This window comes from Urocampus carinirostris, chromosome 1 (genome assembly GCF_059441175.1).
Source record: "Urocampus carinirostris isolate Australia breed hairy pipefish chromosome 1, RoL_Ucar_1.0, whole genome shotgun sequence".
Taxonomy (NCBI): Eukaryota; Metazoa; Chordata; class Actinopteri; order Syngnathiformes; family Syngnathidae; genus Urocampus; species Urocampus carinirostris.
In genome coordinates, this window is record NC_142349.1 from 15,618,391 (window position 1) to 15,642,415 (window position 24,025).

General features: G+C 39.8%; 1 protein-coding gene across 11 annotated transcripts in view; it reads right to left on the reverse strand.

The window, feature by feature from the left end:
- The window catches only part of adgrl1a (adhesion G protein-coupled receptor L1a), a 278,192-nt gene that overhangs the window by 22,369 nt on the left and 231,798 nt on the right, over positions 1-24,025 (reverse strand). For all 11 annotated transcript variants that reach the window (XM_088328480.1, XM_088328463.1, XM_088328459.1 and 8 more), the window contains 6 exons: positions 17,156-17,443; positions 10,215-10,318; positions 7,501-7,686; positions 7,372-7,410; positions 2,720-2,900; positions 157-279 (listed from right to left, as the gene is read on the reverse strand). In XM_088328480.1, coding sequence (XP_088184606.1) covers positions 157-279; positions 2,720-2,900; positions 7,372-7,410; positions 7,501-7,686; positions 10,215-10,318; positions 17,156-17,443 — 921 coding nt within the window. The remainder of the gene's footprint in view (positions 1-156; positions 280-2,719; positions 2,901-7,371; positions 7,411-7,500; positions 7,687-10,214; positions 10,319-17,155; positions 17,444-24,025) is intronic.

The following is a 24,025-nucleotide window of genomic DNA, read 5'->3' on the forward strand; positions in this document are numbered from 1 at the left end:
ACAATTTCCTTTTAAAAATAATTATTTTTACTTAAAAATATATATACACTGTAGTTTCCTATCCACCACTAGAAATTGTCAGTTACCGTACATCATTTTGTCAATAACAAACTCCATTATTTCAAACAAAATGCAGCTAAATATTAGTTGACAGACCATTGCGACTGTACTGCTTGATGGTAGATGCTGACAGATGGATGGCGCTATCGTTGGCGTAGTTGAGAGGAAACGACAGGTCCTGCAGTTCCATCTCCGTGTTCAGGACGTGCACCTCCAGATCTCATCGGGACAAAATACAACATCCATCTTAGAAAAAAAAATCTTGATTCCCATTGGCAGAAATCTAAATTGTTAATGGAAAACCAAATTAAAATGTGCTTTGATCATTTAAAACAGTGGTTCCCAAACACTGGGCCATGGGCACAGAAAATAAAATTTAAAAAGAGTAAAAAACATTATTGCTCATTTTTTCTAGTAACACTGATACATTCACACGGAATGTGAACTAGGCAATTGAGGGGATGCGTTTGAATTAATGTCAGTTACTTGTCTGGCAGTGCAACAGTTGCGGTGAAAGAGAAGGGTAAAACACCAGTATGGGAGGGATAAAAAAATTGTCTGCAATTTAGTGTCAGCTACAGCCAATCTGCATTGAAAATGGTCATGTTACGGATACAAAACAAAACGTAAGATCTATCATTGCAGTTGGAAGACGCATCGGGACAAGCAGTGCATGGTAACACCACAACACCAACACACTTTTTGCAATGGTCAGTTTAATTTGTGAATTTGTATTTCTGATTACATGGGATGCGCTTCAATGAGACATTTTGAGATGAGCGCTACAATAGCGAGTGTGTTGGTGCAGTTGCCCACGTCATTTGATGATGGTGCGTTGTTACGAGAACACCCAAATATTGCACAGCCTACACAGTGGATTTACGCTTATTAGAATAATTGTTGTTATCCATCCATCCATCCATTATCTATACCACTTATCCTCAGTAGGGTCGCGGAGGTGCTGGAGCCCATCCCAGCCATCTTTGGGCAGTGGGCAGGGGACACCCTGAACTGGTTGCCAGCCATTTGCAGGGCACACAGAGACAGACAACTCACTCGCTCATTCACACCTAGGGACAATTTGGACCGGCCAATTAACCTGACGTGCATGTTTTTGCAATGTCGCAGGAAACCGGAGTGCCCGGATGAAACCCATGCAAGCACGGGGAGAACATGCAAAACAGGAGGTTCAATCTCATTACCTCAGAACTATGGCGCACACACGCTAACCACTGTGCCATCATGCTGCCCTTATTGTTGTTATTATTATTGTTTTTATTATTACTTCTCATGTTATCATTGTTATTATTGTTGATATTATTATTTCTGAAAAGTACATGTTTAATGCTAAACTTGGGCTGGGCCATGAAAATATCTCCAAACATTAAACCCGTCCGTGGTAAAGAGAAGGTTGGCATACCTGTCAATTCTAACCATTTTCCCTGTATTTGATACATTTTTTTTGTCATTTTAAATAGTGTACGCCTAATAACAATTTTTGAACTTTGAAAAAAAATAAAAGGACTAATATCATATTGCCGGGGCAGCACGGCGGCGCAGTGGTTAGCGCGTGTGCGGCACAGTTCTGAGGTCGTGGGAACCTCCTGCGTGGGTTCAAATCCAGCTCCCGACCTTACTGTGCGGAGTTTGTATGTTCTCCCCGTGCTTGCGTGGGTTTCCTCCGGGCACTCCGGTTTCCTCCCACATTCCAAAGACATGCATTTCAGGTGAATTGGCCGGTCCAAATTGTCCCTAGGTGTGACTGAGCGAGTGAGTTGTCTGTCCCTGTGTGCCCTGCGATTGGCTGGCAACCAGTTCAGGGTGTCCCCTGCCCACTGCCCGATGATTGCTGGGATGGGCTCCAGCACCCCCGCGACCCTACTGATGATGATGATGAATATCATCTTGCCAACTTTGGCTTTACTCCAGATTGTAGTGGTCACTGGTGGCAGACAACAACGTCATTGTAGATTGCTAATGAAGGTGAAGACTGAGAAAATCCCGCTTTGCTACATAGTGACCCCTTTCCTACCAACGTCATCACCAGATCACCAAAGGATATGCGCGCATTATTAACCCAAAACAGCGGAAGTGGGAGTAAGAGTTTGAATGGAACGAGACGATTTATTTGTTGACTCTTTTTTTTGAGTCACAATTTCATACCTGTCAAATTCTACATTTTCCCTGTATTTCATACGCTTTTTGATCTTCTCTAGTTGTGTACGCTATATTACAACTTTTGTCTGGGATTTTTTTTTAACTCGATTTTTGTTAGACCGATCTCGTCTTGCCCATTTTTATTCAATAATCTCTAACCTGACTTGTGTAATAAGCACTAACTAACTAACTAAATTGAAAAAAAAGTAGAAATACAGAAGATGCTAATAAAATAAACTTTACAAAATGACCTTTGTTTCTGTTCCACATTCTCTGTTACACTCTGACTAAATCGTGTAAGTTTTATTATCGCTTAATAAGGGAAAATGCAATGATTAATAAGGGGGGCAATTTGCTGTGATTGACCGGTATTGGTTGGTGTCCACTGCTTTAAAACAAGATTGAAAAAGAAACACTATACAATTTAAAAGATTTTCCAAACTAATCAATACAATTTATAAGAAACAAGCATTTATGGAGGTTTACAAGTGTTGCAGCTCACCAATGTTGGCCACTCGGTCGGAGAAACGACTCCCATACATGTTGTTGGCCAGGAGGAATGCTCCTTTCTCCAGGATGTCCAGCAGCATGGTGGCTGTGTGCGCTTGCTCCGTGCTGTTCATGTCCTGCCAGGAGACCAGGACTTCAGGACGGAGAAGGTTGTCCACCGTCTGCACCACCGCCTGTGCATGGATCCATTTGCAAATGATTGTAGGAGCAATACAAGAACTTTAATACAATGAAGTACTTCCAGTGTTTTTAACCCACTGGAATTATGTACATTGCTAAGACGTCACAGCTAGGTAAAAGAGGTATCGAACTTTCTATTATTTCAAGCAATAATGTAATATGACTAGTGTATTTTCGGATTATACAAAGCACCTAGAAACCCCAACATGGCGATAAATTTGAAAGTGTGCATTTTGTACCGCAGAAAATGATGGATAAGATTGGTATTTATAACTGTGCATTATTACACCACGTTTTACGGTATACCTCTTTCTATACTTTCTATAACAATGATTGATTAATTGAAAGTTCTCGCCTGTTCAAATCACAATATTTAAACCCGGGTCGTGGCAGGTATGGTGCTAACACTTTACTGCTAGGCTACCAGTTGCACAGATGACATTAGAGCTCATCTCATTATCTCACTCTTTTTAATCATGGTGCCAAAAACACTGATTTGCTTAGTGCATTTTGTTCTGCATTATGATAGGTTGTGCTAGATCGTGAAAAGAGAAAGTCTTTTAAAATAATACTATAGAAGCTCTTTACATACGTATACATAGGTTTTTGACGCTCAGGTGAAGAAGTGGAGTGGCTGTTTATTCTATGAGAATGTACGATGCAAATCAATGATTCAGGCAGTATAGTTAAAAATAGTGTGATAATGAGATAAGCTGGGATGCCTTTTTATGTGTCATGTGTACAATGGGTGATCTAGTAGTAAAGTGTCAGACCCCTCACCGCCATTATCTGGTTTTGATTCCAGTTGCAAACAATGTTTCATGATACATATCGACTGAGTAAGCATTGCACTATTATTAGGTGTAAAAAAGGCTCTTACTGTAATCTCAATTTCATGAGCCTTATATTCCGGTGCGCCTTAGGTAAGAAAATTATATGACGAAAGACCATTTATGGGGGTGTGCATTAAAATCCGTTGAGACAAATGTTTTCAGCTTATTCTAATCATTTGGATTTATTGTTCGTCTTTTTTCACATCTTTGAACTTCTGCCCATCATTTTGCATCTACAGTATTGTGTTTAAGACCTATGACACATTCAATATTCCAAATAAACTTCATTTAATGGCATTCTTATTCAAGTAGCCTGTTTTATGACTCATTCTTTAACACAAGACTCTGTGAATAAAAGATTGACTCGGCGGTGTCATAGCGTGCTGGCAAGCTTCTCCTACTCGTAAAAGATGCATCACATTCAAATTGTCTCGGTTATTGCAAAATTGTGTCAAAAATGGCACAAACGAGCCATTCTTCATGCAACAACAGCTCAGAAGGTGTCATGTAACAGTGTACTGCAGAAGGGTCACAGAGGGAAAGAAAGACACATTTCATCATTACAAGGACAAACACGAGAGCGCGCACATACACACAGTGTCATACTGTGATATTACATTACATGTTTCTGAGAAACCAAGATATTGCTGAAATATCTGAGTGGTGCAGTCTGGTAAAATTTGCAGTAATGTCATGAAACAAGTCTGTTGGCAGAGGTTTTGTCTTTTTGGTCTAAAGTTGTGTTGCTTATGGCGTTATTTATCATCATGTGATGTGGTTATTTAAATTATTTTGCTGACGTTGATAGCAAAAACAAATTTTACTTGCCTGGCAGTGAATGAGTTGCTGTAAAAAACAGACATATAAACCTCTACTTATCTCTCAAATTTTAAACCATGAAGCTTACTCAAAGACGTACCCAATTTTAGGCCAGGCCTGACGTTAATAGTGTCTTATTGAAATTTCATTTATATTACAAGTTATCCTTCAAAGTAGACGCGTTCCTGATATTGCGCACACAAAGTATAATCATCGGTTAGGGAATTTTGATTGTGTCACAAATGACATCATCTGCTCGTTGACTGGCACGGGTCAGTAACATTTATAAATGCCTGAAAATATGCCTGTTACAAATGGAAAGCGAAAGAAAGTTGACCATCAGAGGGTGCTTGAACTACACAAACAAACCTGGCAATTTTAACAACATGGTTTTAGAGCACTTGTAGTCGTGACTCAAATGACAAGCTCAATTCGAAAGATCATGCTTTTCATCGAAAAAATAAGAAGACCGGATGGTGAAGGGTTTCTATCTGATTCGGATCAGGAGCCTCCTCCTGGTACTGGTAACCATGAAAACCAGTGCTATCTGTTTAACGTAGAGGGAGCAAATCCCTACTTCAAAAAAACATGTGGAGAAAGATTGGTGCGCCAGGCTGTACTTGCCCAAGACACAGCACAGGAACTGAGTGGTAAAGGGGTTTGTGATCTGTGAGTGATGTAAAACTGCATATTCACAATAAACAATTGTGTTCTTAAGCCTTTTTTTTTTAAATAGAACAATAGATGCGCCGTTTTCATGTTGTCACCAAATCATTTAAAAATCACTATTAGAACAGAGAAGTATTTTTTGAAAAGCTTGAAAACCCTTTGTGTGTGGCATCTTTAAAAATATCTCAGGTTACAATGTGGGCATCTGCGATTTATAATCTGGAGCAGTTTTATGTGTGTAAAACCCAGTTTGTTTCTTTACTAAATTATTATAAGTGGCAATATTGTCTTGGAGAGAGTATTATGGTATAAAGTGGTACCTCTTCTCACTTGCTTAATTCATTCCCTGATCATGCTAGTAGCTTGAATTGTTCAAGTAACGAGCAAATGTTCCCAATATTGACTAATTAAAAACTAGGTGGTCCCTTAGAAGCATCTAAGTGAACAGCTATAAAAAACATATTCCTTAATGCCTTAAAACAGTAATTAAACATAAATAATACTAAAATAGGATAAATAAGATGATATTACTGAAAAAAAAAAGGCGAATGTTATTAAGTTAGTTAATCGGTAATTTTGAGCACCGTAAGTAATGTGTGTGCGTCATGGGGAGGGCAGTTGCAAGTAGGAGTCATGGAGATTGCATACTATCCATCCATTGTCTGCACCGCTTATCCTAGGTAGGGCTGCAGGGGTGCTGGTGCCCATCCCAGTTATCTCCGGGCAGTGGGCAAGGGGCATCCTGAACCAGGTGCCAGCCAGTCGCAGGGAACACAGAGACAGACCAGTGACTCGTTCAGTCACACCAAGGGACGATTTGGAGCAGCCAATTAACCTGACATGCATGTTTTTTGGAATGTGGGAGGAAACCGAAATACCGGGGGAAACCCACGCAGACTCTAGGAGAACACGGGGAGGCTATTTGCTGGATTTAAACTCAGAACCACTCGGCTGCTGTGCCACCCAGAATGCATACTTTTTAACTTATATACTTTCCCGCTGTGTTTTATGTTTTTAGATCATTTCACATTGTGTATGCGGGATAACCAATTTTGTCATGTCCATTTCACTCCAATCCGGTTTGTCTAGCAGACCAAAACACCATCATAGATTTGTAATTTAATCGCGGTATTCTATATAGTCTTTCTTGCTGTGGGTAAAAAGGTGCATCATTTAATTTGTAATATTTATCATTGAATTGCGATCATTAATAAGGGAGAAATTGGCGGAGGTTGACAGGTATGAGATCTAAAGACTGTCTATGATACGTAAGCACTAACCCTAACCCTAACACACACACACAGTAACCTTTTACGGCACATTTTCATTTTGTAATATTTATTTATTTATTTGAAAGAACTTTTCAGCGCTTGATGTTTCCGGTGACTTGATCATACTATTTTGGTTACTATGGCAATTGTGTTTCTGCAGACATGCACGGTGTCGAAATGACTTCATCTTCATCTTTTTTGGATAGAAAATATCTCTGTTGAAGCATTAAATGTCTGTACTTATCAATATTTTCCATTTTCTCACCACGTGCCTTACTATGGCTACTCGGGGGCCGCCTATACTATCTGAATCGCTAGATACAGGATGCAAACCAAGGGAGAGGGGCTTCCTCGATGTGTGAACAAAGATCCGATCACAGCTACATCTGCCATCTAATGGTGTAATATCATACTGAAAGCATTCCCAGAGGCTTGCGACTTACTGATGGCTGTGCAAACCCTTTATAATTTTACATTAAAAATAAAGCCAAAATAAAAGTATTTTTACGTTTTGGCACTCAGGGATATTGCCTTTGAAATCATATCTATATATAATGGCACTGAATGTGTTAAGAAAATATCGTATACCAAAATTATTGTGTTCAGAGATTCTCGTATAAAGAAGTACCACTGTCTACATTGGTATTACACAATTGAGCATTGGCACTATGGGATATTATGAAATGTAACACGTTTTCTCCTTTCTAAGTTTAAGTTTGCTCTTAACATATATTTTCAATAGGTATAAGCTTTAATTTGCTGCCCTTGATCATAAATTTGACGGAAACTCTAATTACAAAGCAGAACGATGCTCCTACAGGATTCATAGTTTCACGATTGTGGAAAGTTGGCAGTCAAAAGAGAACATCTACCTGGATGTAAGCGCGGCACGTTCGCTCTCGCTTCTGGAACTGGATGGAAAGAGAAAAGTCAAGGTTTAAGAACACACCCAAAAGGGCATCCAACAGTACGACTTGTTTCATGCGTGAATCCTGTTTCACCTTGTTGTAATTGCGTGTGGCCGACTCCTTGTTCCCTGGCCTGAGGGACTGCAGCTGAGCGTCCAGAATGTCCAAGAGCTGCTCAATCAGTCGCACCGACGAGCTAATGTCCCCCGCCTGGATCCGCCCTCGTGTGTGATTGGCCAGCTCGCCGGCGATGTTCGCCGCATTCTCGCCGCTTTTGATCTTTGTGGAAGGAAGCACACAAACGCGTGTTTTATTGAAGAGGAGCCAGCTCAAGCAACACAACACACTTTGATTGCACAGATTTCAAACTGTGGCTTCATATGGCGAGTAGATGCAAAAAGAAAGCAACGTGCCTTTTGTGCCTCCATGAAAAAAACAAAACAAAAAACGATTCTGGAGTTATAGTTTTCCCCAGTCTGTCGGAAAAGGGATCTTCATCACAGCTCATCTTGTAAACAAACCTTGTAGTACATACTGTCAAGTAGATGCTCAGTTCACAAATCACACCCCGAGCGACTGCTTTTGCGCAGCCACGATCGATCGTTGCCAAAAGCCAGCGATTATTCACACCGTGAAACTTTTTAGTCTGCACCTGGAATGTGTGAAGACAAAGTTTGCCATGCCGAAAAAGACCAAAGAAAAGCCATTTCATGGCCTAATTCTGTTTTCAAATATAATGCGGAACAGATGAAAAAAGACTTTTCAGTACTTTTTCATACTATTTAGTACTTTTACATGACCATACATTTGAATACTTTTAGAATTATTTTTTATATACGTTTTAGTCTATTTTTCACTTCTTTACAGTTCAGTTTTTATGCAGACGTTTCGATATGTTTTCATACTTTTAGCAACTTTTCAATAATACAATACTTTTTCACACTTTCACACTCACATTTTTTATACTCTTTCATATTTTCCAGTCCTTTTTCATACATGTGAGTCTTACATCATACATCCCACCAGTTTTGCCATACTTTTTGATACTTTTTCAGTAATGTTCAGGATTTATTTTGTTTTTTTGGTACTTTTTTTTTTCTTGACTTTTTTATTTTTTATTACTTTTTTTCATATATACATATTTGTACCAATATTGTTTTTTCCACCATGAGGGTTCTGAGCATTATTGAGTTTGACACCCCTGGTTCAGGCGAAATCTGAAGTGTTTCCTAAAAGTTTAGGTGAAATAAATGCTGATTAAATTTCAAACGTTTCCTTCTTTACACCAAAGCAAAGGAAAAACACATTTTGGATATTAATAGCAGAGTATGGTATCATTTTAGTGGTCCAGTCTACCTGATATCTACCCGCTGTGGCCTACCATGTGAAAGTTTGACACCCGTGGCCAAGATGGTAAGTCCACCAACTGGGCAGTGTGACATAGAGGGAGGGTAAGCATAGGGGGTTGGGAGGATTCTGGGAAGGAGCTAAAGTAACTCCACCACACTCTAAAAATAGACAGCGCTCTGCATTCGCTTTATACTCCAGTGTGACTTGTGATTTTTTTTCTACTACGGTATGCATTTTTTGTCCTTGTGTGATTGATTATCCGGGAAATACAGTATATTGTACATTATCTGTCTTGATTACATTATATTTGAACACCTTTTTTCCCCATTTTTTTCATCATTTTCACACTATGTAAATGTTTAAATTGTAAACATAGCCAATGAATGATTGTAGAGAAAATACACTTTTATTTACACTTTTTTTCTGTTTTTGTTCTGTTTAGATGCAGTTCAATACTGGGATAGATCTCTTCTAGTGGGTCAAAGGGTCTTGAAAACAATCTTGAAAAATCCTCAATTGACCTTAATGGTGGTGTTCGGAGTTTGAAACTTTTTCACTCTGTTCAGCCATCTCCCGGTTTAAAGTAACGATCGCAACTTCAGTCAGCTCATTCTTCAAGTACGTACATTTCTGAGATAAACTCTTTTTGGGCATTGGGTTGGCTTTTGGACGATATTTAAAAAAAGCTTTTACTTGCTTTTATTATTTTCAGGTGACACTAACAAAAAAATAGTTGGGACGAGCATTAAATCACAGCCTCCCCTTTGCCTGCTTCCTAATATGTTGCACTTCCGGGAACAGCATTACTAAAAGTAATAAAAAAGCTTTATAAAGGCTTTTTGAATTAAGTAGGGCATTGTTAACTCGTACAGGAAATATTCAACTTTTTAAGGAACCTCAGACGACACACCCTACTTTTTCAAATAATGAAAATAGTTATAGTTTTGGTGTGTTGGTAAATTGCAATTTAAAAAAATCATAGTGTCTCTTGCATCCTTCACTTTGTATGTCGCTCACAGAAAAAAAGGTAGGCATCTCTTGCCTTAAATGATTTTCATTGCCTGCGAGTGGCATATTGACCAGCCGCTGAGATGGATGGACAAATGTAATATTAATCACAAGACTGCTTTAAGACTAATAAATGTGTCGAAGAGATTTTTCGAGGTAATGATATTCAAAACTTGAGTTTAAACTGTTTAAGCTGATTTACTAGCCTACTGTACATATTCTTCAATTGATACATTTCAAGTTACTATGATACCTTTCCCACTCACTTGACTTCAACTATTTGACAGTGAGTTATGAAGTATTAAGAGCAAATGAGTGGAAACGACAGGCAAGCTGAAATGAGCGTGCATATTCATTAGGCCAGCTTTGGAGATATGTAAATAGACAAAGTAAATGGGGAAGCAAGGACGGGGCCAGGAGGCCAAGAGGAGCGGACTCTAGGGTCTCACCTTTTGGGCTACCTGGTTGACCCATGGGGAGGTGCAGTTGCTCAGGTCAGGACCGCGCGGGTTCCACTTGACCTGCTCGGCCAAACACTGGAAGGAAGCGATACCTGGAGACGAGAACGATGGAGGGATAAGTTACTTTCGACCGGAGCAATTAAGGAGAGTGAGTGTGTGAATTTGAAAAGTTCATTTTCGACTCTTGGATGAGGAAGTGAACCAAACGCACAAAATAATTCAGGTAAAGATATTCATACTGTAAATCCCTGGAGGCAAAGCTATGACTCCGGGGGCCATTTTAGGGCCAGCAAGCATTTTTCAATGTACCATTGAAGGCAACAAAAGTCCTATTTACTACTGAAAAAAGTGTTTTATACATTGTGTAGAGCCCTTTTGTAAGTACAGTGGGACCTCGCTACTTCGCGGTTCCACGTTTGCGGGTTCAGAGCTTCGCGGGTCTAAAAAAATAAATAATTAAATAAAATAATTTAAAAAAAACGTTGTTTTTTTTTAAGCATTTTTGAAGGGGCATCGCTACTTCGCGGATTTTCAATTTTTGCGGGTGGTTTTGGTCCCCATTAACGGTGTCTAAAAAATAATAACGATAAAAAATAAATAAATAATATATATATTTTTCTTTAAGCATTTTTGAAGGGGCGTCGCTACTTCGCGGATTTTCACTTTTCGCGGGGGGTTTTGGTCCCCATTAACCGCGATAACCGAGGGATTACTGTATGTTATTTTCAGAGTAACGTGCTACTTTGGGGGTCGGTAATTCGGGTGTAACGCAGTCCTTTTTAATTGTGACTAGTAACATTAACTAATTCGTTTTTTAAGTAATATACCCTTTCATGGCCAAGTTAAAGCAATTTTAAGGAGTTTGAAGGCCATTTTAAACAATTATTCAATACCAAAGAACAAAAAATAGAGTATTAATCATGTATTTTGCTGAGCCACAATTATATTTGCGATACACATATGCATTTTTTAAACTTGCATCTCCATTTATTAATGAGACATATTAGTTTTAATTTCTAATACATTACGAATATATACTGTACAAACCTCTTCCCATAGAGGTTTTGGGTTAAAATGTTGCGGGAAGTCCTCCCTATCACAATTTACACCTGGGAAACGCTACCGTAATTTTTTCCATGGCCCAAAATACATGTCCATAATTGATACGTAATCTTTGCACTAAAACACGTTTCAATTTTCCCTATTTAGGTGTAGTATACACCTGTCCTCTTGTGTGCGATCCGAAGGGGGTGAAAACGCTTTATGGAACGATGCCATACAAAGTTATGTAAACTGCCGTTAAACACAGGGAAAGAAATGCAATGGAAAAGCGAAGCCACCAGAGAGCAGTATTGACGCCATTATAAGCAGACTTGTTGGAAAACATGGCGACATTTTTAAGCATCTACAATGCCAAAATTCAACCAGTTTTTAAATATTAAATAAGAAAATGTGAAATTCAAGTGTTTTCAAGGACTCTTTCAGTAAAATTCGCAAATTATATAAATACACAAAGATGATTGTGGGTGTACTTGGTATTTTACTGTTGAACAAAAAATGTCGACATGGCCTCTGCCGTTTCCTGTTTATCTATGCGGCAAAATTGGACACGCTCATTCTAAATTGCACCAACAGTGAAAAAAAAGCTCTTTGACAAGAACATATTTTATGACACATACGGGGGGGTCATATTTGGTAGCCTGATGCATTAACTCCATGCAATAAACCATGTCATTTTTTGTTAAGCCTGTTGTTGATACGTTTCAAATTTTATAGCAATTACATCCATTTTATAATTTCAGAAGTGGTCTGTTTTGGGCAAGTACAGCTTGGCAGTGCCCATTCCTCTTGCAGCTTTTTTTTTGGAGTATGAGTTTATGAAACAGACATAACTGGTTTCTGTGGTTAATAGGAGACTTCTGATCTGACTTTGGAATATTATTCAAATAAAATATTGTTAAATTTGAAAAACAAGGTAACATACAGAAATCATTTTGTTTAAACTAAGTTTGCGCATACACTGTGATAAAGAAATACATTGATTCCCAGCCCAGATTTAATTTATAGCTGGCGTAGAAACAAGCCCTTGAAAATGTATGAAGGCCTTGTAATAATACTTTTGTTTTTCAGCCAACAACACTATTTATTTTGTTTTCATTTTAACCATATTTTGAGGAAAGTTTTGGTAGAACGAAAATAACATTAGTAGAGTAAAAAAAACAATCACCCACATTATGGTAACAACCCTCAAACCATTAGAGATAATTGCCGTTTTTAAAACAAAACTTTCAGCTTGGGGGAGGATTTTTTTGCAGTCTGCCTCGTAAAAAATAACATTTCAAAACCTGCAAAACAACAGTATTGGGCGCATTACTGAAAAGTAAAAGTAATTCGTTACTGTTACTAGTTACTTCATTTAAAAATTGCGTTACCCCTGAATTACTGTATATCCTCACAATGAAGCTGAGCTCCTAAAACTGCTTTAATGTAATTACATCATGAAATAATTCAAAGAAAACATCTACACCAATCAATTGAAGCATTCCTAATTCTTGACTTGCGCAATCTTAAATCCTCAGTGTGTAATATTTGACCACTAGATGGCACTGTTGTCTAATTCGCCAAAAGAACAGCGCCACAGCAAGCAGCAAGATGACATACAAAAATGGCGGCACCTTAGGTAGGATTCCACTATACAAAAGAAATAGAGATTTGTCGATCTGATAATTTTTTTCTGTTTATAAAAGCTAACATTGGTCTCATAGTTAATGTATTTTTTTTTTTTTTACTAAATGAAAATGTTTGTAGGAGACAATAAATGTTACACACTGTCCAGAACTTCCAAACTAACAAAGACGAGACACTCCACATCAGTTTTGTCTTCTGTCTTCAATCCACTTGATGATTTCCTCCATTTTTGGATAATGTCCATGACGTTGTCTTTTTTATCTCTCCAGGCAAGGTGTATTGCAAAATAATTTTACAATAAGATGGAAGTTTAGCACTTAGTTTGTTTTTCCTGTATAAGCCACGCCCACTCCCCACGTGCTGCCCAGTAACATTTGCCACAGGTGAGTTGTGACACGCAGCCAAACTTGAGCATTTAAGATGACCCCCAGATTTTAATATTTCATACTTTTGAATACAGCTTCGATGCGAATATATATCATAGGAATATGTAAGTCGAGAGAATATCTTGTACTCTGTGCTTGGGACGGTGCCAGCCTGACTGTATTGAGTTGTACTGTATGACTATATATAAATGCAAACTATACTTGGTAAACGTTATTCTCGGTTTGATACTGGCAAAATAAGGGGTTATTGATCTTTCCTGAGTGAGGAGGAACAGGTACTGATCAGATGACGTTACTTCATATTGTGTTACTCCCAACCCATAATACATTTCTGTTATCGCATTTTAGTGTGTTGTATAATTCCAAAATAGCTATTTAATTTTAAGACTACTCAATTCAAAAGAAAATTATTTGAAGCTACCATCTATAAATTCGCTGCTCTGGGGAAACAAAAGAGAGGGGGCTTCGGTGACCTGGGATGGCGACGGCGGGTTCGGCAAAAGGTTTTCACGCTGTTAAAAAAAGTAGTCATCTAAAATGCTCCGAAGCGCACAACATGAACATACAGCAGAGACTAAAAAAAGGACATCACACATGATCCTTCACTATCCTATAAGAGCCTTCCCCGCCCCAGAGGGAAGCGTCTTCTCCACTGGCTGTCATTTCTAGGGAGCATGATGTTGTGCCGAGTGGGTTCACAAGGAGGACAATGCTCTGGGATGAGCCCGGAGAAGCATCCGTCCGCTACCAGCACAAACGACTAGCGTTGGGATGCAAACACAAGAGTAAGGGGTGGGCAAGGGGAGGAGAAGCCATTAAAGACAACACAGCACGCAGAAGGATCAGAGATGACGGGCTTTTGCATTTAAACGCCCTATTTCCTGTTCTTGTCCATCGCATGCAGATTGGCTCCAAGAGCTAATTTACTGCAGCTAATGTAACATTAATGTATCCCCCCTGAGCGAAACGGTCTGCATACGTAGCAAACAACACTGAGAGAGCGAGAGTCAGACAAGATAGTTCACCCAGCCAGCTTGTTTGGAAGGATAGAAGGTAGCTCTAAAAAAATGAAAAAAACATAAAACATGGATGAGGCCAGGCTCAGCTTTCATTTCATTATTCGCGACTATCAATCAGCTTCGCTTTCTCGGGAGATGAGTCTTTCATTTGTGGAGGAGCAGTTTTCATCTGTTAGTCCTCGGGGATGCTTGCCTGCTGGTCAGAATGACGCCACGAGACCAAAACTATGGATAGAGGATTTTTTCTCTTACCCTGCACTCAGTATCACACAGAGGACATTGTGAGTAAAGGAATAAACAATGAGTAAGAGTAGGAGTTTTTGGAAACTGATTATGCTTCCTTGATATTTCCATCATATATGTTCTTGTGACTACTACTACAAGTTATAATAAAAATAATTAAAATCAAGAATATCTGACAGTCCAAACTGTGGACAATTAAATTGCTATTTGGATGGACCACCACAAAGACAGACTGACGCATACCTACGTACTTAAGTACCGGCTTCAATGTGGCAAATGTAGCGGAGTTAGAGTACACTTTCTTCTTCACAAATCGAAACAAGTAAAAGTAAAACGTTTAAAAATACTACTAGAAAAACATTGTGTCCAAAAATTTAGTGGATGTAATGGAGTAATTGAAACTCGTTACGACACACTTCTGAGTAGAAGCACAAAAGCACCAACACTTTTTAAACATTTTTAATGAAAATTGATATACACAGTATGTGTTTCCTTCTTTATTAGTTATATAACGCTTTTAATTTTTTGTGGCTCCAGACATTTTTTTCAATATGGCTTTTTCAACATTTTGGGTTGCCAAACCTTGCCCAAAGGAAGGTAAAAGTGATTTTCCATAATGTCCACAGCATGGCGACACAATATCATCCGAAGTAATTTAAGATTATTTTTAAAATTAGAGTTTTATAGTACACTTGTTATTTGTAAAAAAAGGTTCTTAAAGTACAGTAATTTTATTTGTTAAAAATGATTGAGCCTGTAAATTGAGTTTGTTTTTGTTTTTTAATGTAAAATAGAGTAATTCATAAAAAATAGGTTTCTTCTTCGCGTGTTTGTAACACAGCTGCCGTAAAAAATGAGGGATTAATGTAACACTGTAATTGGCACTAATATGATAACTGGTATAATTCTCAACCATTTCTACTTATAATTAGTCATTGCAAAAAGCCCATTTCAACCTCTGACATGAAATGAAATGATCAAATGATCTGCATTTATATAGCGCTTTTCAAGTCAAGACTTCCCAAAGCGCTTTACAGTGTGCTTCACATTTCCCAATAGTGGCCGTGCAGCCATGTAAGGCGCTAACCTGCTTATTGGGGGCATTAGGGGTTCAGTGTCTTACCCAAGGACACTCCGACATGTAACACGGAGGAGCCGGGATTAGAACTGCGATCTCTTGATCCCAAGACGAGTGCTCTACCTCCTGAGCCACTGCCACCCCATAAGTCTGGGTTGCCTAAAAATAGCTACGTTATTAAGAAGGCTTGCTCAACTTTTTATTGATTGCTCATCGTGTGTCATTAACCTTTCAGAAGATTTGTGAAGCTGAGGATTGCTTGTTTGACATTATAAAGGCTATTTCAACTCTGGGGGCTCAGCAGGACGGTGTCTCAAATTGATACTCAATGACAGCGAAAATATTTTTTTTTGCAAGTTGAATTTGGGATTCAGCCCACATTTGGTAGTTGGTGTCACATTTTTGTGAGTGTGGAATAGTCTATAAAACAGATAAGAGGTATAGCCAGTGATTGGAGTAACGTGTTACAATGGAACGCATACCTGGAACGCAATTACTTTCTTTGAGTACTCGGTACACGGTATTAATAATATTTTGTTACTCAACTGTCGTTATAATGTGGTGCTTAACTTTGGTACTTTTTAAAATCAGATCATGATCTATATATTATTTTCTTTTGTTGGTCTCACGAATCATTACACGACCCTCTATCCGCCAGCAACACAATTCTGATTACAACACTTACAAGGGGCTGGCTGTGTTTATACCTACCAACAAAATACAACTGAAAACAGCTACGCTGGGCCTAAGGACGAGGTTGAGTAATTTCTCCCGACTGATATATTTGGTTGTGTGCCACCAGTAGCGAACGGTAAGCAGCACATGGAGAGATGGTGTGGCTTATACATGAGCAACAAGATCAATAGGGAAAATGTAAGAACAGAATTTACAGTAATTCATTGGTCATCTATTTTGTAACATTACTGTATTTTTTCAAGACACAATGTGTGGAAAAAATAAAGAATGCGGCGTGGACAGAACCCAGGAATGGAGATGGAAATCTTCAAATGGTTTGAAGACAAAAGACAAAAAGAAAATGAAGTGTCTTGGCTGTGTTAGCTCTTAAGATTGCACAAAACAAGAAATATGAAAGGTTCTACACTTCCACAGGTTTGCTTACAGTTTTCTATCTATTTATTTTATCATGACTCTAATTTTAAGCAATTTAAAACATCACCATCAACTACAGATAACTAGAATCTGTCACTAAATTGAAATATCTTGGAGCAATCATTTCATAAGAGGGTTCAAAACCAGAACTCATGGCCAGGATAGCTCAAACCCATCTGGATGGACAAGAACATAGCAGTGAAATCAAAGATCAGACTAATGCAAGCGCTAGTTACTTCCACCTTCCTCTACGCTTGTGAGACATGGACACTCACAGTGGAAACAGAAATCCATGCTATAGTCCGGAATTTACGGTACTTGTGAGTCATACCAAAGACTAAAAATTATACAGGTTAAGTTAAAAATACATTTATGTATAGCATATCTAGGAGGCTTATGCCTTACCAAGGGAGCCTTTGGGGCACGGGCGGTCCACCGTCTCCCCCCTCAGTGTGCTGGGCCACTGGATGCCTCTCACCAGTTTGCTGTCACATACATGGGGCCCCTGCGAAGAAGGTGGCGTCCAGCGTGTGACTGGGACAGTGGCCGTGATGGCCCCTAGGTCGGGATGTTTGTTGATGGAGCCAACGGGCCGCAGCGTTGGGGCCGCTGGTCGGGCGGTGGAGGGGCTTGCACTGGAGGTGAAGGGGCGGGCTGGTAGTGTGGTTGTCATCTGCGTGGTGGTCACAGGACCTGAGAGAATATACACACAGAGCAGTTATGTCAAACTTGTTTTGGAATGGGAGCCAGAACCGGACTGTGTCCTCTCAGGTGGGCCGGATCATCAAAAAATGTTAACACAAAATATTTAGCTTCATTTTTCAGTACTATGCTTATCATTTAGTCACTATTTGTAGCCTACCCTCAATTTATATTCACTAATGACAAGGGATCTTTTCTAAGCATTACGTTAACACACTTATTTACAAACAATGGAAACCATATTTTTCACGTTTTGATTTGTTTATACTTCAATTGGTAAATAAACACATTTGTTCCAACAATTTGTTTATTTTAGCAGTTGAGTTCTAAAAATAGCTTTACATCTGTACCAACCGCCCATAAACGATACAAACATAAACAAACTCAAGTGGGGGCAATGAATACAAGTATGCTTGCCTCAATTGTCATACTGCCATGAAATATCTGAAAAATAGATACAAAATAGCCCTGTAACTGGCTGGCAACCACTTAAGAGTGTCCCCTGCACACTGCCCGAAGATAACTGGGATAGGCTCCAGCACCCCCGCAATCCTAGTAAGAATAAACAGTGCAGCTAATGGATGGATGGATAGATACAAAATAAGAGTTTGAGCAGTGAACTGGCAATAACATCTAATCAAACTACTAGGCTGGGCCTGCTGAAGCAGAGAAAATACTGCAACTTTACTGCCCTCGAGCAGGGGGGAAGGAGAGTTTGGTTTTTATTTATTGAAAAAAAAAGTCATTTTTGACAGCATTTAGCTTGCTTTTTTTCAAACTTGTTTAGAAATCTACGGCGGGCCAGAATAAATCATCAAATGGGCCGTATCAAGCCCACGGGGCCATATATTTGACATGTTTTGACATGTTTGTCAGTTTTGATCACAAGACAGGTCAGAAAGTTTAACCCAGGAATGCCAAACATGTAAGGTAAAAAAAATAGTTCTAACATGATACCAACTTTTTGGATTGATTCTTTTACTGAACTCATAAGTGAATTTGTTCCAGCACCATATTTGGTACAGAGGCTTCAGTTACACTATGGGCCAGAAGTAAATGTAGTGCAATTTGGAAAAAGAGACCTCAGCGATTCACATTTAAAGGGACACTTTATAGTGGGAAGAAAATTCATATATCAAAATAAAAACAATATTGATTAGAATCATAAGCAAACATACACAAACTATCATATACGTGTGAATTTTGAAATACTTATTGATCGAGAAATTTGTATTTATTTTACATATCAAGAGGAAGTAGATATGATTAGTAACCATATCGCTTCAGGGATCCCCAAAAACCCAAAACCTTGTGAAAGGCTGGGCAAAATAATAACAAGACAAATGGTGCAGTTTGGTCATTAGAGTCCCAGTATAGTTTGTATTATTCCTTGTGGAACTCGTTTTTAATTGCACTATACAATACAGTGACATCTAGTGGTCAAATGTGTCCCTTCAACCTATGTTATGACATAAACCGTCTTCTCCCCCTGCAGCCCCCTACAGGACCGCCATCCTAGGCATCCTAGCCAGCCTAGTCACCTTCTGCCTTGAGAATTGTAATACTCCCCTCTACGGCCTATCATCATAGTCCTTTCATTCAAAAGCAAGCACTTCACCCAAAGTTGAAGCACTTCCTATTCCTTGAAAACACAAAATTAAAATTCAATCATTTTCCAGGGTTCCAAGAACCAATATGAACCCTGGTATTTACTTTTCTCAATGTACTTACTTAGAATACTTGTTTTTTTAAGATTTCAAGACAAATGCTGTTAAAAAGTTTACCTAATATCTTGTTGACATTACGCTAGCAAATTAAAAATAAATTTTGTCACAGATTTAACGACTATCAGGATGCTTCTCTTTGTTTTCTATTTAGTAAGATTAACTGAATGCCAACTGCTTGTGTCACCGTCATTATACAAAAATAAGATTTCTTATAGAGAGCAAAAAATAACTCCAGTCACTTGGAACGTAGACCACCACAGTAAGATGCTAGCAATATATACACACATGTATATATATATATATATATATATATATATATATATATATATATATATATATATATATATATATATATATATATATATATATATATATATATATATATATATATATATATACAAATCCCCAAAACATTAATCATGACATATGAGTACGCCATTTCTGTGTCAGCCTACATCAGTAAATGCGCAGAAGACGTCAGCAATAACAAAACTATATGCACCCGTGCCAATCAGAAGCCCTGGATGACTGCTGAAATACGAAAACAACTAAAAGTACGGAACCTTGCCTTTAGATCTGGTGACAAGGAGGCGCTGTTATCAGCGAGGGCTAACCTGAACCGGGCTATCAGACTAGCAAAGCGAACGCACAGTCAAAAAATCCAGGAACGTTTCCTCAGCACAACCAACACCAGGGATATGTGGAAAGGCATTCAGGCCATCACCAGTTACAAGCCAACCACCGCCCCAGTGCAGAACACTAGCATGGACTTTCTGAATGACCTCAACAAATTCTTTGGAAGGTTCGAGGCACAAAACGGCACCCCTGCAGCGAAAGCGGTTCCAAATCAGGGCGAAAGAGCACTCCACCTGGACTCATCTGACGTGAGGAAGACCCTGAGAAGGGTCAACACAAGGAAGGCTCCAGGCCCGGACAACATTCCGGGGCGGGTACTTAGGGAGTGCGCCGATCACCTGGCTTGTGTACTAACAGACATTTTCAACACCTCGCTAGACCAAGCCAAAGTACCATCATGCTTCAAATTTGCCAACATCATCCCAGTGCCAAAGAAACCCCAGATCTTATCACTCAACGATTACCGGCCCGTTGCACTGACTCCTATCATAATGAAGTGCTTTGAGAGACTGGTTAAAGAGCACATCACCTCCAGTCTCCCCTCCTCATTCGACCCCTTTCAGTTTGCCTACAGGACAAACCGCTCCACCAGGGATGCCATCTCCTCTGCGCTTCACCTGAGCCTGACACATCTAGAGGAGAAGAACACCCATGTGCGGATGCTGTTCCTGGACTTCAGTTCAGCATTCAACACCATCATCCCACAACATCTGGTGGACAAAATGAGACTCCTGGGTTTCAACACCCCCCTGCGGAACTGGCTGCTGGACTTCCTCTGTGACAGACCCCAATCAGTGCGGATAGGTCAGAACAGTTCAGATGTCATCTACCTCAGCACGGGCTCCCCCCAAGGCTGCGTCCTAAGCCCCTTGCTGTTCACCTTGATGACACACGACTGCGTCCCTAGGTCCGCCACAAACCACATCGTGAAGTATGCTGACGACACAACAGTGGTGGGCCTCATCAGGGATGACAACGACCTGGCCTACAGAGAGGAGGTGGAGCAGTTGGTGGGCTGGTGCAGGGACAACAGCCTGGTCCTGAATGTCGACAAAACTAAAGAGATCATTGTCGACTTTAGGAAAAACCAGCCCAACCATGCCCCACTTTGCATCAACAACAAGGCTGTGGAGGTTGTCAGCAGTATCAAGTTCCTAGGGGTGCACATTACAAACAAACTCACCTGGTCCGTAAACACTGCATCACTGGTTAAGAGGGCACAGCAGCGCCTGTACTTCCTGCGGAGGATGAGGAGAGCCCACCTGCCCCCACCCTCCCTCATTACATTCTACAGGGGCACCATAGAGAGTATCCTGACCAGCTGTATCTCTGTGTGGTGTGGAGGCTGCAGCGCTACCGACTGGGGTAGTGTTAGGAGGGTAACGAGGACAGCAGAGAAAATAATCGGGACTACACTTCCCTCCATTCAGGACATTGGCCAGAAGCACTGCCTATCCCATGCTAAAAACATTACCGGGGACCCCTCTCACCCCCATCATGGACTGTTCACTCTGCTAGCCTCTGGGAAGAGGTACTGCAGTGTGCGGTGCAGGACCACCAGGCTCCGCAATAGTCTAGTCCCCCTGGCCATTAGACTGTTAAATGGTCAATCTAACATATAGTTAACTTAAATCTAAACGGCTGCTAATCTGACTTTTTGCACTACTGGCAGTTTTTTTATAGCTTGCCACTCATTGCACATTGCTCTCTGCACTATGGTAATTACAGCGTTATTGTTACAGTGTTAATGTTACTGTGTACCTGACTTGTTAACCTGACTGCCCATTTTGCACATCTGGTTAGCTACTCTTCTTGCACTATCGGCACTATGGTAAAATACTATACGTAGCCAATTACAATACAACTTTATTTATATCTGTACATTCAAGGAAACTGTGGGGGTCAGATGCATCGACATTTCGTTCTGTATACACGTGTACTAGAATGACAATAAAGTAGATCTGAATCTGAATCTGAATCTGAATGTATGTGAATACTGTATAAGGGGCCTGCCTGGGGTTCAAAGGGGAATACAACATTGCACTTGAAAAACAGCCCTCACAATAATTGGAGATACAAATACTTTTTTGCGGGCCCTTCAAAGGCTCATCCCCCAGGGAGCATGCCTTGGGGAGAGTGGGAGCCCTCATCACAAGTCAGGCAGAAGTAAATAATTGATCAAATGCATGAGAGAAGTCACCATCACTAACAACTAGACTTAATGGGAAGATAAAAGTGGCAAATCACAACGGCAAAATCCTGAGTGATCAAATGTAGCGGTTCACATCTGCACATGGCTCGCTCAAGACCTTTATGTGGCTCCAGGTCCGCCAGAGCAGCTTCATACACTGCCAAGATACTCATATCATCATCCTCATCCCAACCCACTTGCTTTATCATTCACAGCGACGTTTTCATTGTCTATGACATAGAGCAGCTGAGAAGCTCATTCCTTCCACTTCTGAAGCTGAAGATTTGAAAACAGTCTGTTGAGGGTCGGTGCAGACAGATGCTTTTGGGAACAGCGGTAATAACGTTTTGGGGTTTATCAATCAACATGGTCAATCTGGAGCTGAACAGAATGCTAATTTCAAAAGCTGCGTGAACATTACTTGAAAGAAATCATCAACATGAGAGTTGTATCAATAGACAACCACGATCTGTGCAGGGCCTCCGGAAAGTATTCACAGCGCATCAGCCTTATTCCAAAATGTAATTAATTCATTTTTTTCCTCCAAATTATATACACAACCCCTCATTATGACAACCTGAAAAATGCTTTGTGAATTTTGCTAATCTATTAAAACCTACAAACCACATGAATATGCATTCACAGCATTTGCTCAATTCTTTGTTGATAGATCTTTGGCAACAATCATCTTCAAGTCATTCTGAATATGATATCATGAGCTTTGCAAACCTATCTTTGGCCAGTTTTGCACATTCCTTTTTGCAAGTTCCAAGTTGGATGGGATGGGACTAACCAGTGCATCAGTTACATATCTCTCCAAAGTTCTTCAACCGGATTCAAGTTTGGGTTCTGGCTAGATCACTCAAAGACATTTACAGAGTTGTCCTTAAGCCACTCTTTTGATATGTGTGTGGTCTTTATTCTGCTGAAAAAAACACAAAAACACAGTCTGGGGGGCAGCAGTAGCTCAGGAGGAAGTCCCCCTGCCTTTGAACTGCAGGTATGATTCCCCGCTCCTCCGAGTTAAATGTTGAAGTGTCCTAAAGCAAGAAACCAAACCCCTAATGCCCTCAGTAAGCAGGTAGTTGCCTTGCTTGCCTGACACTGCTATCGGTATGTGAGAGTGTGTGATTGGGTATGTGTGAAGCACGTTGTAAAACGCTCTGGGAAGTTTTCAGTGACTTGAAAAGTACTACATAAATCCAGACCCTTTAAGAGAACAAGTTTTCTTCTGGGATGTTTCAATAAATTCTATCCTGAAAAAAACATCCCTTTCAAATGATACTGCCAACAGCATGCTTCAATAAAGGGATGGCACTGGCCTGGTGATGAGCGATGCCAGGTTTCCTCCTAACATGACACCTGGCATTCACGCCATGTGCCTTTCACTACGAAATGGCTTCTGTCTGTTCACTCTATAAAACAACCCTGATAAGTAGACCATTGCAGGGATGGTTTTACCATGTAAGGTTCTCTTCTCTCCACAGAACAATGCGATAATGGATAGATTGGCCATCAGGTCCTTAGTCACCTACCTGACTAAGGTTCTTAACCCCCAATCACTTCATTTAGATGGCCTGCCAGGTCCAAGAAAAATACTGGTCGTTCTAAGTTTACATTTCGGATGATGGAAGTCAGTCCACTCATTGGGACCTTCAAAGTAGCACAATTCTTTATGTACCCGGTCTCGAAGGTATACAGAAAATTCCTTTGACTTCATAGTTGGTTTAAGTTTTGACCTGCGATGTCTGATATAAGTCTGATATTCTAGTGAAAGCCGTGTGCCTTCCCAAATCATGCCCAAATAACTGAATTTACAATAGGTGGACTCCAATGAAACTGTGGAAACCTCTCAAAGATGTTCAGCAGAAACAGAATCCGAGCTCAATTCTATGCTTCATGGCAAAGGCTGTTATTACTTATCTATAAATGGTTTCATTGTTTTGTTTCATTCAAACATTTGCAAACATGTCAAAACTTTTGTTTGCATTTTAATTGTGGGATGTTGTAAGAATATTG